The following is a 15,119-nucleotide window of genomic DNA, read 5'->3' on the forward strand; positions in this document are numbered from 1 at the left end:
ATGTATGTATCATGCAATTATTTGATGAATACTTCAAGAGTTAGCAAAAATGATTACTATTTATTAGAATATTTATTGATAAATTAAAGGACAAGTGTAATAATTTAAATACCATGTGTGTATACCTCCAAATATAACTCTCAGTTACTCGTAGAACTTTACTAATTTTAAAGTTAAGAAGATGCGATATAAACAAAATTGGTTTTGAGTAGATGTTTTTATTCTGAAATTCAATATATTTTACATTTATAAAATCATATTCATTTAAAACATTTTTTCGAGAAAATAAGAAATTTTAGAAGAATTGAAATACTCGCTATTTTTACTTAAAATACTATAATCTATTGAATATTAGTACAAGCATAATTACAAATTAACAAAATAAAGCAAATAGTTCTATACTTAATATCAAACATTACGTTGGCAAAAATAAATATGAAACAACATCTTTTATTTTTGAGATAGATTACATTTGAAACTCTCCATATAACAGATTTCGTTTATACATATATAGCATCAATTTATATTTAAAATTTCATATATTAATTTTAATTCGGAAGAATTAAATATTAAAATGCATTCAGAAATTACAAACATCAGTAGTTTATAGCATTGATCATAATTTTTATATTACTATACTTTCACGTTGCTGTTGCTTAAAATCAGTAAAAAAATTCAGCTGTTTATTTTAACATAAAAAGGTATGAAATCAGATTTTAATTTTTAGATCTAATTTGAAACTCAATCTTTTTACAGAAAATATCAGCGAATAACATTAACGTTTTTTACGAGATTTAGAAGGTCGAATGTTCTTCTTAGCAGAATTAGAGGTTTCTGGAATTACTATACGACCTGATGCTATTTCTTCTCGCAATTCTGAATTTTCGACTTTGTTTTGAGCGTCAAGATAAAACATTAAATCCTGTACTTGCTCTTTTAAATTCGTTATTTCCGTCTGCTTTGTCTTTTGATACTCGGTCATTTCATCTTGCAGCATTTTATATTTATCTTGCCAAGAGGCTTGATTTAATTCCAATGCTTTCCTTAGTTCCTTTTCTTCAGTTAATTCTGCTTGTACTTGTACCAATTTATTACTAACTTGCTGTAGTCGTTTATCCACATTTTGTTTCTCCCGAGTCAATGTTGCTAATTGTTCCTAATATATGTAATAAAAACAATGAACTTTCTCGTTTAATTTTCAAGAGACAAGTGGTAATAAAAATTACCTTAGTTTTGGCATTTTCTTCTGATACTTGACCCACTTTTTCTCTAAGTTCTGTAGTTTGTAATACAGAATGCTGTTCTAGTCGCGCCAACCTATCCTCGAAATACTGTCGTTGAGTTTCCAACTGCGATGTTAAAAGATACGTGAATTCTAACTGTACGGAATCTACTTTTTCTTCCATTGCTGCTCCTTCAGCTTTAGTTGCTGTAGGTCCACCTTCAACCATTTTTCCATCTTTATTTTGCAGTAATCGATGAACAAAATTATCTCCGACATAATCCCAGACTCTGTTATTTCCTAATTGCATAGCGTAACAGTGATGTGTTTCACGATAGTGCTGAAAAGCATGTCCCTGGTGATATCGCGAACATCCTATATGTCCACATATTAGACAAATCCATAAAGCATCATTGCTTTCTCCAGTATCTAGGAAATATTTATACAATTTTTATTTTATGTGTGATATTTTCACTAACTTCTCTTAATTCACTTCTTTTTATCTAAAAAAACTATTGTTTACATACTACATTCCATACAGTAACTGTCTGCAAATGATTCTGGTGTTTGAGCATATCTACAAACTGGACAGGAGGTATCTCCCCATTTAGCTAAACAACTTGCATGAAATGTATGGTTGCATAATATTGTTAAAATCCCGTCAACACTTTCGTCCATTCTCTCTAAACAAACTGGACAAAGTGGTAATTCTGTGTGTCCAGATAAAGGCATAGCATTATATGTCACTTCAACACTGTACACAAATACCATGTGACAAATAACATCTGGTTCAAAAGAATTATATGGAGTGCCATTAAAGGAACCATAAAATTCTGTTGCTGCATTCTGAAATGTTATGTAAAATGTAATGTTATAATACAGTAAAATCAGTATATGAAGAAGATTTAATTCATTAAAGATAATTACAGCAGATTTGAAGGTAATCAATGCCATATATTGATTGGGACTACCATCTCTAAGTATCCTAAAATGCCGAACATCTTGATGGCAAGGTGCTGTAAACCTTAGAAGATCATGACAGGTCATTGTAGCTGGAACTGAGAGAATGCAGATAGTTTGGGTACGTTCTGCTGCATGGTGTATATCCGTTAATTTGCTAGAATTTATTAGTATTATTACATATTATAGTACAAGACATAAATGATTGCAATTTATTATTTACATAATTAAAGGGTACTCACTTTTCCTTATACAAGTGTATAATTCCTTTCGTCACTTCGACAAATGGGTTCCCAGAGATAAAATTGATTTGATCACAGGCACAGGCACTTGCACCAGCTATCTCTGAATCATCATAGGTATTTTCCTCTGAATTAGCTCTAGAGGCAGAGCTAGATTTGCTAGTTCCTTGAGAAGGAACTGCAGAGTCTTGATTCTCTGTAAGATTTGTGCAATTTTCCATGTTTATTTTGGATGGTTCTCTGCAACCCCTCATCTTAGTAGCCATTGCGCCTGGATTACGAAATCCACTGTGAATTAATCATGATACAAACAAGATATGATCTTTGTACTTTTAATAATTATTTTTTAACAATCTTCATATATTAAATATTTGAAAGCATCTTTTAAGGTCTCAGAAAAAGCTTTTAAAAAATTAATAATATTATCCCATTTATAAAGAACAAAACGTACAAGATAAAGAATTATGTAAATTTGAAAATGATATAAACGTTCTTTCTAAAAAAATTTTATTTATTCTCTTTCGGATAAATATCTTATTTTCGAAGTTACATGAATTTTATAGAAAAAGGTAATAATATAAACACGACATTGTTATGACAAACAACATAACCTTAAAAGGTTTTGTAAACAAAAAGATTAACCGAAGCGATTCGTTATAAAACAAGTAGTGTATAAATAAGTAATAACAATTGAATGTTACTACTCTACTTATACGATACACATAAATATTTACCATTCGATTCTTCAGAATCCTCGTCAATAATCTCGACGCGAATAACGCAGAGAGACACCGAAATAGGAGAAGAATTCATCCCATAAAATAATACTTATCGCGCATTATTACAAACAAATTTATCATTGTGATCACTATTCTTAAGTACTTTATTAACCCTTTAAGCAACCCCCATGATTAACTAACAATGACCTTACAAGGTGTTACACCGTTTTCGATTAATAGGTTAAATTTATCTTTCACTCATTGCTCTTATATTTAATTGTCACAGAAATTATTGTAGACAGATTACATTCTGATTGTGCAAACTTATGAATACGATGAATCATGGAAAGTCACAATTTGTTGTGTAGTTCTTTTCTCTTTTCGCTTATCATTCACCAATCAAATACAATATATTCTTTCAAATCGGTAACTCCCACCTTTAAAAAGTAGTCAGTATCGCGCCATCTAATGTGCATTGTTATTATTAGAGAAAATTCCTTTTTTATTATTATGAATTATGAATCTTATAAAGTCAGTACTAATTAATAATTACATATCATTATTCAGTGTGGAAAAAATAAACATGGTACAACATTGTTTTAAGAAGCGACAAAAGTTTTATTAAAGTTTTACCAAAATTTTCTAAATTATTCTTTATAATCATTATTAGGGACAATAGTATATATTCATTAAATATATAACATAATATAAATAGGCTTTACGTTTTTCTTTTTAGTAGTAGCTCTTCAATTTTTGAGCGCATATTAAAAAAAAAATTGCCGAACAGAATTATATAATTGCGCTAAGAATATTAAATTAGTGTCGTGAATAGAAAAATTTTATACAAGCCTGTAAAAAATATAAAATATTAGACACCATGGATTTCGAAGAAGCCTTACATATTTTTTAATACCGAAACATGTCATTGCATAAATATAATAAAAACTCAGATAGATAACTTTGAAAGCCTAAGTCGCTATGAACCAATTTCGAATTACAATGAATCTTCTTAAAAAAATAAAAGGAGGGTAAGCGTATAATAATGTTCAAAAGTTCCAATAAAAATTGTTTTTATCGTTATAATATTACGTTATCATGCTTGTTCTTTTACGTACGATTTGAAAAATAATAATATATAATATTTCTCGTTTGATCCCGTATCAAGTATTTTATAAATAAAAAAGGACGATATGATGTCCTATAATATTTCTTAAATATTTTAAGAAAATAATTGCGACTTAAACTGTTTTCAAAAGTTACCTGATTAAGCGTAAAAATTGAATTATCTTCAAATTTTAAATATGCTCTCCATCTGTTTTTAGTTGCTCTCTTGCTTTCTTTTCTTCTTTTTTTTATTTTAATACACTTCACTTTTGCAGTCACAACCTAAAACTATATAGCGTAGGCATCGAATAGAGAATATAAACATATATTGAATTTTTGTTCTGTGTTCGTCAAAATCATTTTAAAATATAATTGTACGTTTAAATGAAAAGCTTTAAGATGAAATAATGGAGCTTGAAATAACTTACGATTCATGAAGAATTTGTTCTCTACAAATATATATTATTAATTTTTTTCGTATTTAAATGGTCAAGCGTTGTGTGTACTGGTGTATACATGTATATATATTTAATTAATATAACAGCGATATGTGTTATTATCGAGCAAAACTTTGAAAACAATAAGTTTATAAAAAATACTTTTTGAATTGTTAACATTATCATATCTGTACTCCTTTGAATTGATCGAAATGATGGCTGGTCTCACCGAAGCTAACTGAATAAATCTCCGTCGCTAGAATATATTTTACGTTATTGCTTTAATAACATGCAAACTCTATTTAACACAACAATCAACAATAATAAATAATAACTATGCAACTACGAAGCGAAATGAGCAATCGGTTTAATTTCTATCAGTTCAGACAGGCTCTAATGATCAGATTATTCAAAAGAGCACAGCTTACATTGAGAAAATGATTTTAACAATTTCAGTCGATAGATCTCCTAAGAAACTGTTAAAAACACTTCCTGGATTGAACAACGCTAAAAAATCGAATGAAACGAGCGCATTTTTTATACTTTTTAACTGCGCACATTATGTCTATCCTCTAAAATTTATTTATTTACTTTATTCTTGTAAATCTATGATAAGTCGAATGATGCTAGAAAAATAAATGTTTCTATTATGCGAAGAAAAATACGCTTCGATGATAGGAGGGATGATATCGGAGATCCGCTTGCGAACTCTTTGCTATTCTCTCACTCGTCGTGTGAATCGTACGTCGCATCGGTGCACGAAAGAATAACAACTTGTCTATCTAATCTACGACATAGTCGCATAATAATCACCATTTGCCAACAAGTTATAAAATTTTCTGAAATCCTTTTGCAACAACGTATGCCTACAAAGTGTATATGCATACAAGGTGTATGATGATAAGTCGAATTTTATGCACACATATGTCCTATTCGTCTGAAAACGAGACGCTCTTAACATATCATGTATTAAGTTGTAACATTTTCTTTCGCTTTGTAGCATTTTCCGCTTGCTAGTATAATAAAAACAGGATAAATTTATGTTACAACTTAATATACACGCCGTTTCCATTATTTTTTCTCTCTTTCATTTGGGCTTTAAAAAAGATTGTTGTATAGTGCGCTTGGGGTCGAGCCAAATTAATTGCCTCGAATAATATTGTGCGACAAAACTATGAAAAATTAAAGAAAGTATTCTTGCTTCTCTTCTTCCTTTTCTTTTTTTCTACACGATCAGCGTTTAGAAGGTAATTATCTTTCAATCAGTTAGTGGCTACAGTGTGCATAAAATACTTTCATCGACGCACCGTTTTAAATACATGTGTATGCTCGTATATGTATATGTAATATGCTTCCCTTTAGATTAACAATTTGCGCTAAACAGCGTGGTTTTCGCTACAAATCCAACAACTGCAATGGACGGTTGCGAACAAACTCAATGCAACGATTCGAGGAACAATGGCTCGCGCTCTTCTTGCTCTTCTCGCTGTTTCGTTCGAATAGTGGAGAATTTTTGAAACGTTAGTCTCGATGTTAACAATAACTCCGTTCATCGTGCTTCGTTAAAACGACATAAACTCTGAGAACGGTTACCATTTCCATTTCTTTTTACTTTCTCGTAAACGACATCTCTAGAAATCCTGAAGGCAAATATCAAACATCGCGATTAAGCTCTGAATCGATGAGGCGAAACAATATCTGTTTTAATGATTCAAAGCGATTCGTCGCGTTCAACGATCGGGGAACGCGTTGTAACAAAATTCTGTACGCAATTATTAAATCGTTGATTTATAGTTGAACGAATTGAAGGAAACACAGATGCCCAATTTTATTATGTATCGCAACAACCGATTGACGTGAATCTATTGATGGGATTGAATTACTCGTGCAACGAATACGAGAATTAAATGCGTTCCTCTCGGATGCGATGATTTTCTGTATCTCTAACAGCGAGTTCTACCATCTTTTTTTTTTCTCGGATAGTAACGTTACTGTTTGGAAAGTAATCGAGATATCTCTACGAGTAAATTGTTTTGTTCGGTTGATCGATTACTCTTCGTAGCTTCATCGTAAATTATAAACTTTCATTGTACGCTTTAAAAAAACGTTAATTAACAAGAGTTCTAGAATCGTACGCAAGATTGTCGATGATCGCTATCACGCGCGTTTCAAATCATTATATCGCGTCGGTTAATATTTGTGTAAATGTTCGACCATTCGGTACGCGATTCCTTTTCACGCGACAAACGTGTTTTCAAAATATAATCGCCGCCGCTCGAACGTCGGCTCATGATAATTGTCGAATTTCGATTTCGTACGTTCGCTTTCGACGAAAAGATAATACGTATTTTTGTGCGGTTTCTCACGCCTGACGTTCGATTCAGTTACAAACGCGACGTTACGAGCGTTTTGCTGTATTAGCTGGCATAACTTTTTTCCCATGCTTTAATCATTCATACAATCAATAAACAAGTATCCTCTAACTTTCGACCGGTGAAATATATATAATAAAGCTTTTCGTTTAGTCTCTTCGCTGTCAGCCAGCTGGTAAAGTACTTAGAAATGACATGATTTCTGAATTCGTACATTTTTAAAGCATCTTTGCGTCCTTGTGACGGTGCAGTTACGCTGAAAGCGGTTCGCTGAAAGACTGTTTTTAGAAGAACTCGCACGATCAGGCATCGTTTTGCGAAAATTTAAGTTACTTATGTGCTTGCTCCGTTATCGAAAATTTGTCAATGTTTTTCTCGACATTTTCCTCTTTCTATCATGCAACACAATCGCAACAAAATACTAGGCTTCTGCCAATACGCTAGCATAATACATTGTCAGACATCACTAACGATAATTGTAGGGTGCTGTCAGGCAATAACTGATATCGCTAAATAAATCGACGTCCAGATTATTCGGGTAAAGTCGAGAACGAAGCAATTTTCCGCAAGTGCTACGTCGTTGTCGAAGGAGTTTCCGGCGGTATTGGTAAAGGGGGTGTTTGTCGAGTAGATGCTCGTCTGGGCCAACGTTGCGGAGAAACTGGTGGCGTCGGCCTTGGTGTGTTTGGTGCGGATCCAGCCGCTAATCGCCAATTACTACTGGACATCCCTGATCTGCCTACCGATGTTAGGCTTGTGCTACTACTGCTGCAAGCCACTGCAGCTGATAGGTCAACCCTCGACACCGCTCTAAGAAAAAGTATCATGTTAACCGTAAAGGCTATCGTATTTTAGAAATCGCCTTATAAGTGATGAAATGATTTGAAATGATGAAATGAATTTCATCTATTAAATATTATAACATCACATATGTACGTATTTTGTACGTTTTTACATCTTTAAATGCATATACTCGCATTAATATTTCGACATTTCATGTTCGATAAGATAATGAACGATGAGCCAGATAATGAAATGTATAATGAAATACATTTTATTATCATGAAATACATTTTACTATCTGGCTCATCGTTTATTATCTTAAAACGGGTATGTGCATTAAATAAATGAAACATATCTACATTTTTTTCTTAATATATCAAAACATTATCAACTATTATAAATAAACGTATACACAACAGCAATGTCTGGCATATCATTGTATCCGAATATCTATGCATGGCACTATACATCTGTACATCAACTACTTTTGTAAATGCTCTGAAATAACTCTATTACTTAAATATCTTATTATCTACGAAGGTGTTGATATTCTATAATGATATTACTTTGCTTGTAATAGTAAGTTTATTTATAATAATAAATAAAATTACCTGGAAGGAGGTGCAGATCCTCCGGTATAATAATGCAAACCAGCAGGACCACTTCTTGGTCTCGCTGTTGAGAGCACGCTGGTTGATCGGTGCATAGCCGGTGAAGGTGGTGCGGATGGTAGCATTCTTGGTGTTTGCGGCGGAGTTCTGCCTGTATTTAAGCTGCTAGTACTGCCCGTGGATGACTTTCTTCTTGGACTTCTGTATGCATAAAGAAACATCAAACGTATCAAATGATCAGTTCCATTTCCCCTTTTCACGAATTTTCATGAACATCAAAGAAAAACGAGGATGAAAGATTATATACATATAATAGGCGCGCTATCTGACGCTGACAAACGGACTCAGGTTGGATAGAATGACACAAAGAACTAACAAACCTTTTGGAAGATTGCCTGCATAGTCCAGTCGGACAAGGACGGCCCATGGCACATTTTCCCTCGCACACTTCTCGTGCCAGTGCCATGGTTTCGTAATTTCTTAAAGTAGTACGGCACACTTCTGCATCGGATTCCGCGAGCGCCAGGCTTGGGAAACGTTCTTTCAACCTACGTCGTTCCTGCGTCAGTCGAGAGAATTTCCAGGCTAATTTTTTAGATTAACAACCCATTTTCTCATGCAAAAAAAAAAAAAGTAGGTAGAGTTATTTGATTCAGAAGGATATTTGAGCAAGACTAAGTAATTTGCCTTGTAATTCGACAAATTCGGTCATGGACAACTTTTAAGGAATCTATGTTTAAAGACAGACTATTTAACTCGTTGTTAATAGCGTGATGTACAGTGAAATATTAGTAGTAGTTCTATTATATGCAGTTAAATATTATATGTAGTTTTCTACAAGCATATAGCTTTTACTTATCAAGAGGGAAGTCGTAGTTGTTATGATTAAGTAGCGCGTATGTATTACTTTATTTCTGGAAATTATCTTGTTGTTTATTTTATTACTGGTTATATAATACCTTCTGGCTGACTCAAACAATCCGACTATATAATTATTCGAGTCATCTTTTTCTCTTGCACTTGAAGTATACGATATTTTCTCGTTCTTTCGTTGTCATATTACAGGCTAATGGTGTCTCATAATACACAAGTTATATGTACAATAGTTCAAGATTGAATTTCAAGTTATTGAAGCTTACGCGTCTCAAATAACTCTACTATATTCTTACTACATCATCGAACAAACGTCGAAGGTTCGTCGTGTTTATAATGTAGCATCTTTGTCATCGTTAAAGATTCGATGAATAATCTTGAACAATTTTCCTCTCTCTAATTAGAGAGAATCGTTCGCATCTTTATTACATCGAATCTCTTGCAGAAAAAAAAGAGAAAAAAATGTAGCATAAGAAGGATCGGCCTCGGGCTATTCTTTTTGATCGTTAATTTGAATACCTCGTGCAATCGACTGGATTCGAAATCTTTCAACTGTTGCTGAAAACCGACGTTTGGATTGGCAATGGAACGACCTACTCTGACAACTTTAAGTGCCTCTTTCCATGAAAGATTGGTGGTACTCATAATATAGGCCACTGCTACTGTAACGCTTCTCGACATACCGGCTAAGCTGAAACCGAATATCGTTTTGTGAACGATTTTCAGATCGGTTGTTAAATATCGTTTAAAACCAAAGATTAATTGCTTCATATTTTTCTTTTTTTTTTCAAGATTTGATAAAGGCTAAGCATTGGATTGTTCAGAAAATTTGTAGCATCGCTGGTAATCAGTCATTCTACTCTATATTTCTTATATTGGAAGACGTTTATTTATCTTGAATATATGTTAAATAAAATTGAAATAAATACTGTTTTTAATTGGCTCTTAATTCTCGGCAATAGCTTAAATTACGTTGCTTAATTATAGGATATTTCATGTATATGTATTTTAGCTGCACGTGATAATGATATCATATTTGTATGTTGATAATAATATTTGTCGAACGAAGTGAAAGATATAATTTCAAGTTAAGTAAACTGCAGTAGTCACCTATGACCCAAGAATGATAAGTATTAACCGAGGGCCCAATAATTGTTGATAAAAAAGAAGTCGTTTTTTAAAATTAAAATGCACTAATGCTATTTTGCTTTGTCCGTCGATGATAATAATAATATTCGATAAAATTCCAGAAAGATAGGACTACCTCCGAATATTCCTTACATTCTGCATCGATTAAAATTTTCTGAACAGTCCGATATATTAATAGATATATTAAAAATGATTACGCACCAGTGTATTAGGACGTTTCCACCGCGTAAGCGAGCAGCGTGAATAAAATCGTTACACAAAGAGAAATACTGAGATAGATTCTGATCTGGACTGTCCGCCGCCAATATGCATAGATAATGTTTGTCCTACAAACAACATATCGAGCTAACTTCGTAGAATTCTTCGAGCCAAGTTAAACACTTTATCTCCGAATATACTCACAGAATGCAATCGACGAGCCGTGTCGTGAATGGCCAGAATATGTGTAATTTCAAACCGTTCCAATTGGTCTGCATCTTTACTATCGTGATAATTCCCGATGTAAAGACCGGGAAGAACCTATTTGCACAAACAAATAAAACAGCTCACAATATACGTATAATCATAGTTAAACTGCGAATTCTTATACAAATTCACATTTTTATGAACGCGATAAGGAGGATAGAACTTAGATAAAGAGTGTGCCGAGCGTTTTACTTGAATATTTTGCAACTATGATTTTACATATTATGTATATCCTATATATTTCTGAACATTTGAATTTCCCATAAATCCGTAAACGTATAAGTGCGATTCTTCTTCTTGACTTGTAGCGTTTGAAATATCTGTTTACGAATCGTTCGTTATTGGAATCATTAGATTCTTAACGAGAGGCGTTTTGAACTCACGCGCGGGTACACATACGTTTCGCATTCAATTGGCGCTGCTTCTTCTTCTATCGCAATTAGCGTGAGGAGAGAGAAAAAAAAGTCGAGCGCTACTCGAGATACGTGAACGTTGAGATAGCGTTGAAAAAAAAAAAAAATGAGAGGAGAGTCGATAGAGCAGCTTTTTGATGCAGGTGCTCCACTGTTAATCATTCATCTTTGTGGATGATCACTCGAACGTGTTTAGTCAGGTGAGACTCGTGGTAATCGTCTAATCGATACCGCATTCTTAAGTGAGGTGTCTCTAGACAATCGCGAGAACAATAGTACCAGCTCTTAACTTTTCATCGGAATCATCGATCGAAATCTCGGTATGCATCGTCGACCGATATTATGCATCGTACGGTACCTACCGACAGTAAGCGTTAAACCGCCGATTCAACGATTAATATCGAAAGAACTGTTCGATGAGCTAGTTAAACTGTATAATTAGCTAACGCGACGATTATATACATATATGTATTGCATCAGGACATAATAGTAGACCTGTCATCTAAATATGTTACAGTTATATATGGCTAATTAGAAACATGATAAGTCTATTATTTTTTATGTTACTTGATGATGAGAAGGGAGTATTTATGTTAAGAAGATACAAAGGTAAAAGGGTACAGGAGAGAAATTGGTAAGATAAGGAAAGGTAATATAAAATTAATTGACAATATATTAAATTTAAAAACCGTCCCTCTGTAGAATATGAAAAATATGAATCCCGTGATTTTCGTAAGTAATCATGTTCTTGCCTCGGTAAGAGTCATTTTACCTGGTTTACTAGTTCTACATATCGTCAACGCGACATATAAAATAAAAATAGAAATTTGTTAAATATAACGAACAAGATATACGTACACAAGGGAAAAGATATCTTGAATTTTTGGTATCTAGGACAGATAAAATTAGAAGCGACGGTATAATGATTTTACAATATGCACATACATAATAATCACAAAATAAGATGTAGGAGCACGTGTATCATTAGCATATTTTTCAATACAGGTTAAGGCACGCAATAAGCAAAATGTCAAATACTATTTCATCATTAAAATATTAACATAACTATGCTCTTGGAAAATTATTATTACATGTCACAAATATATATGATGTTTGTATGATTTTAACCACATTCCTCTCCTATTATTTGTATCTTAATAGCATTTATGATTCGCATAGATGACAGAAATGGTGACAGAAAATATCAATTGAAACGCAACTTATCTGTGAAATCGTTACTCACCTTATTCATGCCATTCCCCATGGTGTAAATTTATGTTATTCCGCGCGAAATTCCCTCGGGTCGCAGCCGGAATTATAAATTCACGGTAAAAAGCTATCAGTTTAATCGGTCGACGCGCTTGGGACGATTCGATGACGATCTTCTCTTATCTTTCGTCTCTCGAGCTCACTCCCCAATGATCTTATTGTTGGACAACAATATCGTTCGTGGCCGCCGTCGCGTCCCTCCTTCAGCATCATCGTTGAAGGTTCTCGAAGCTGGTTACAAGTTCTGATTGACTTGATTACGTCGCCTAATTGAAACCTTCGAAGTCGTCGGGGATGATGCTCATAATGCGGTATGTTCGCACCAGCATTCTTGCGATATTCTTTTCACTAAAAAATCGTAATCTAATTCGTATTTCAAACAATTCTATATTTCTTTTATTATTTTATTATTTTAATAGTCCTGTTTCCTTCTTTTTTTTCCTCTTCCTTTGCTTTTATTCGATAATGTTTCATTGGACTTTGTACGGATTATAAAAAGCTACTAAAATATAAATATAAATAAGCTCGCAGTCTCTCGTGCGAATTACAGTAGAACACTGTCACATAACGAGAACCGCGTTATTTCACGTTCATTATCTTCCACCTACATTCGTTCATTATTCATACGAAAAAATGCAGGGAGAAGATAAAAAGGAAAAAAAAATGGAACACTTTGGTGCCATAAATCTTGCTCGTAACCGAAGATCAAGCAGATTGTCACGAAACCCCTTTTGAAGTGTGTGTGTCATAGCATATGCGTTTCTCTGTACTTTTCTGTTTTTTCCACCGGGACCTATCTATGTAAGCATTTACAACGTATTTATTCCACTACACCGCGTCAAAGAACGACTCGAGCGTGCAATTTCCGACGATCGTGACTTCGTAGAAATTTCTAACAACGATCGACGACAAACTTTCACGTGTTACGCTCGTGAAAAATGGATTATTATCGATAAAAGCGATAGAAATTTATAAGCGAATTATAATGCGGAAAGATAATGAAAATAATATTATTTATCTTCGATCGAACTATCGTTTATATGTTGATATCTTATTTGCTCTGATTCAATGGTAGCAGAAGCATAATAAACATAGCAGAACGAAAAGGAACTCGTTGCAAGCGATCAAGTTATCATTCGCTAGGAAAACGGTGCAATTTAAAGGCGAGCTTTTGTTTCATTTGGTGCCGGATGAAATCTATATTTTTTGGCCGATTTTCTCTGACAATTTAAATGCACGATGCATTTGTAGAACAAGGAGAATGAAACGCGACTAACGGACACAATCGTTATTTGCCCCACGGCGATAAATTAAAAAGTTTTCGCTTCTTTGGTTTTGCCGTATTAGTTGGAATCCTGCCAAATACAAAATCGAAGCTGGTCTTGCGTGTGCTGATCCTGCCAGAAGTCAAATTTGACGGGACAATAAATTCAAGTGAAGAATTAAGAGCAACCGGACTGAGGGACTAAAAAAGGATGGATGAAATAAAATCGCGCGACTTTTTCATCGCGATGACCTAAATGGCCACGGATAGGACTAAATGTTTCTCGCGATAATAAAATGTCGTTTCTACTATGATTTTTATCCTTTCATAAATATTATATAACGATAGTAACGCTTACACAAAATAGAATTGAATTTTCCATTGTATCAAATGCATGTTATTTTTTTTACGCTTGTAATTATAATCATGGAAAATCAACTATTATAATACACGTAAATTATTGAATATTCAAGGCTTCCGTTTGTTAAATATTGTAATTCAAATGAAATATATTAAGCAATTCTTTTACATATAAAACTTAATGAACTAAAATGAATGAACTCGTATCGTTATTTTTCAATGTAAACTCAATCGTATCATTTCAATGAAATTGGACAATTTTCGTGCATAGCATCGACTTAATTCACAAACATAATGTTGTTTGTTTCAGTTGTCATACTTCAAAATGTCATGCATAACGAGAACAAGCAGAAACATAAGCATCGTTCTTTCGTGCATTAAGGAATCACGTAGGGGGTATAACTGACAACTGCAATTTTATTTTTGCACATTCGATTCTTTTGGCACGTCTCGAAATTACCACATGAGACCCATAGCAATCGAATTAATTAAGATCCTCGTCGTATTTACTTTGTTCGCCTTGCAAATTGTGGCTTCCGCGTTAATTGATCTTCTGGTTATTGTAACTCGTTGGCTGAATCGAAAGCCGTTCATTATGAACGAGTGAAAAGCGAAAGAAAAAGCAAGGGAAACAGGAAAGATAACCGTGAAAGATTACAGTGTGTAATGAGTGTGAAAAATTTTACAATAGGTGGACCGATTGATCGTACGAGAACCATAATTCACTCTACCTGTCGACACTTTCACGTAAAGGCACCTTTGCTAATTAACACGGTTGTGTACGCGCACGTAGACAAGCAGTGAAGCAGCCGATCTAATGGATAGATACGCGAACCGCGTAACGCACAGGCTCGCTATGCGTACTATTCGGTATCC

General features: G+C 33.7%; 2 protein-coding genes across 4 annotated transcripts; both read right to left on the reverse strand.

The window, feature by feature from the left end:
- Positions 1-430: 430 nt before the first annotated feature.
- Positions 431-3,670, reverse strand: LOC117235492 (BRCA1-associated protein). 2 transcript variants are annotated; one of them, XM_033497568.1, is made up of 6 exons: positions 3,159-3,670; positions 2,425-2,695; positions 2,150-2,339; positions 1,750-2,068; positions 1,227-1,651; positions 431-1,156 (listed from the first exon to the last, which is right to left on the reverse strand). In XM_033497568.1, the coding sequence occupies exons 1-6, from the start codon at positions 3,235-3,237 to the stop codon at positions 776-778; spliced, it is 1,665 nt and encodes a 554-aa protein (XP_033353459.1). In that variant the 5' UTR covers positions 3,238-3,670; the 3' UTR covers positions 431-775. The 2 variants fall into 2 exon arrangements, with proteins under 2 accessions (XP_033353459.1, XP_033353468.1); XM_033497577.1 differs by having other exon boundaries at positions 2,425-2,712.
- A 1,013-nt stretch (positions 3,671-4,683) lies between these two features.
- Positions 4,684-15,116, reverse strand: LOC117235526 (dual specificity protein phosphatase 15). 2 transcript variants are annotated; one of them, XM_033497653.1, is made up of 8 exons: positions 14,975-15,116; positions 12,594-12,967; positions 10,875-10,991; positions 10,674-10,798; positions 9,843-10,014; positions 8,831-9,009; positions 8,451-8,651; positions 4,689-7,866 (listed from the first exon to the last, which is right to left on the reverse strand). In XM_033497653.1, the coding sequence occupies exons 2-8, from the start codon at positions 12,612-12,614 to the stop codon at positions 7,629-7,631; spliced, it is 1,053 nt and encodes a 350-aa protein (XP_033353544.1). In that variant the 5' UTR covers positions 12,615-12,967; positions 14,975-15,116; the 3' UTR covers positions 4,689-7,628. The 2 variants fall into 2 exon arrangements, with proteins under 2 accessions (XP_033353552.1, XP_033353544.1); XM_033497661.1 differs by lacking the exon at positions 14,975-15,116 and having other exon boundaries at positions 4,684-7,866; positions 12,594-13,142.
- Positions 15,117-15,119: the final 3 nt, after the last annotated feature.

This window comes from Bombus vosnesenskii, unplaced genomic scaffold (genome assembly GCF_011952255.1).
Source record: "Bombus vosnesenskii isolate JDL3184/JDL3185 unplaced genomic scaffold, Bvos_JDL3184-5_v1.1 scf7180000013264, whole genome shotgun sequence".
NCBI lineage: Eukaryota > Metazoa > Arthropoda > Insecta > Hymenoptera > Apidae > Bombus > Bombus vosnesenskii.

Coding starts and splice junctions, on each gene's coding strand:
- LOC117235492 (XM_033497568.1), bottom strand. CDS start 3,237: ATGAATTCTTCTCCTATTTCGGTGTCTCTCTGCGTTATTCGCGTCGAG. Junction 1,652..1,749: donor CAGTTACTGTATGGAATGTA/GTATGTAAACAA, acceptor AATATTTCCTAG/ATACTGGAGAAAGCAATGAT. Junction 1,157..1,226: donor AAGAAAATGCCAAAACTAAG/GTAATTTTTATT, acceptor TACATATATTAG/GAACAATTAGCAACATTGAC.
- LOC117235526 (XM_033497661.1), bottom strand. CDS start 12,614: ATGGGGAATGGCATGAATAAG. Junction 10,799..10,874: donor CGGCTCGTCGATTGCATTCT/GTGAGTATATTC, acceptor TGTTGTTTGTAG/GACAAACATTATCTATGCAT. Junction 10,015..10,673: donor GGAAACGTCCTAATACACTG/GTGCGTAATCAT, acceptor ATTCGGTTTCAG/CTTAGCCGGTATGTCGAGAA.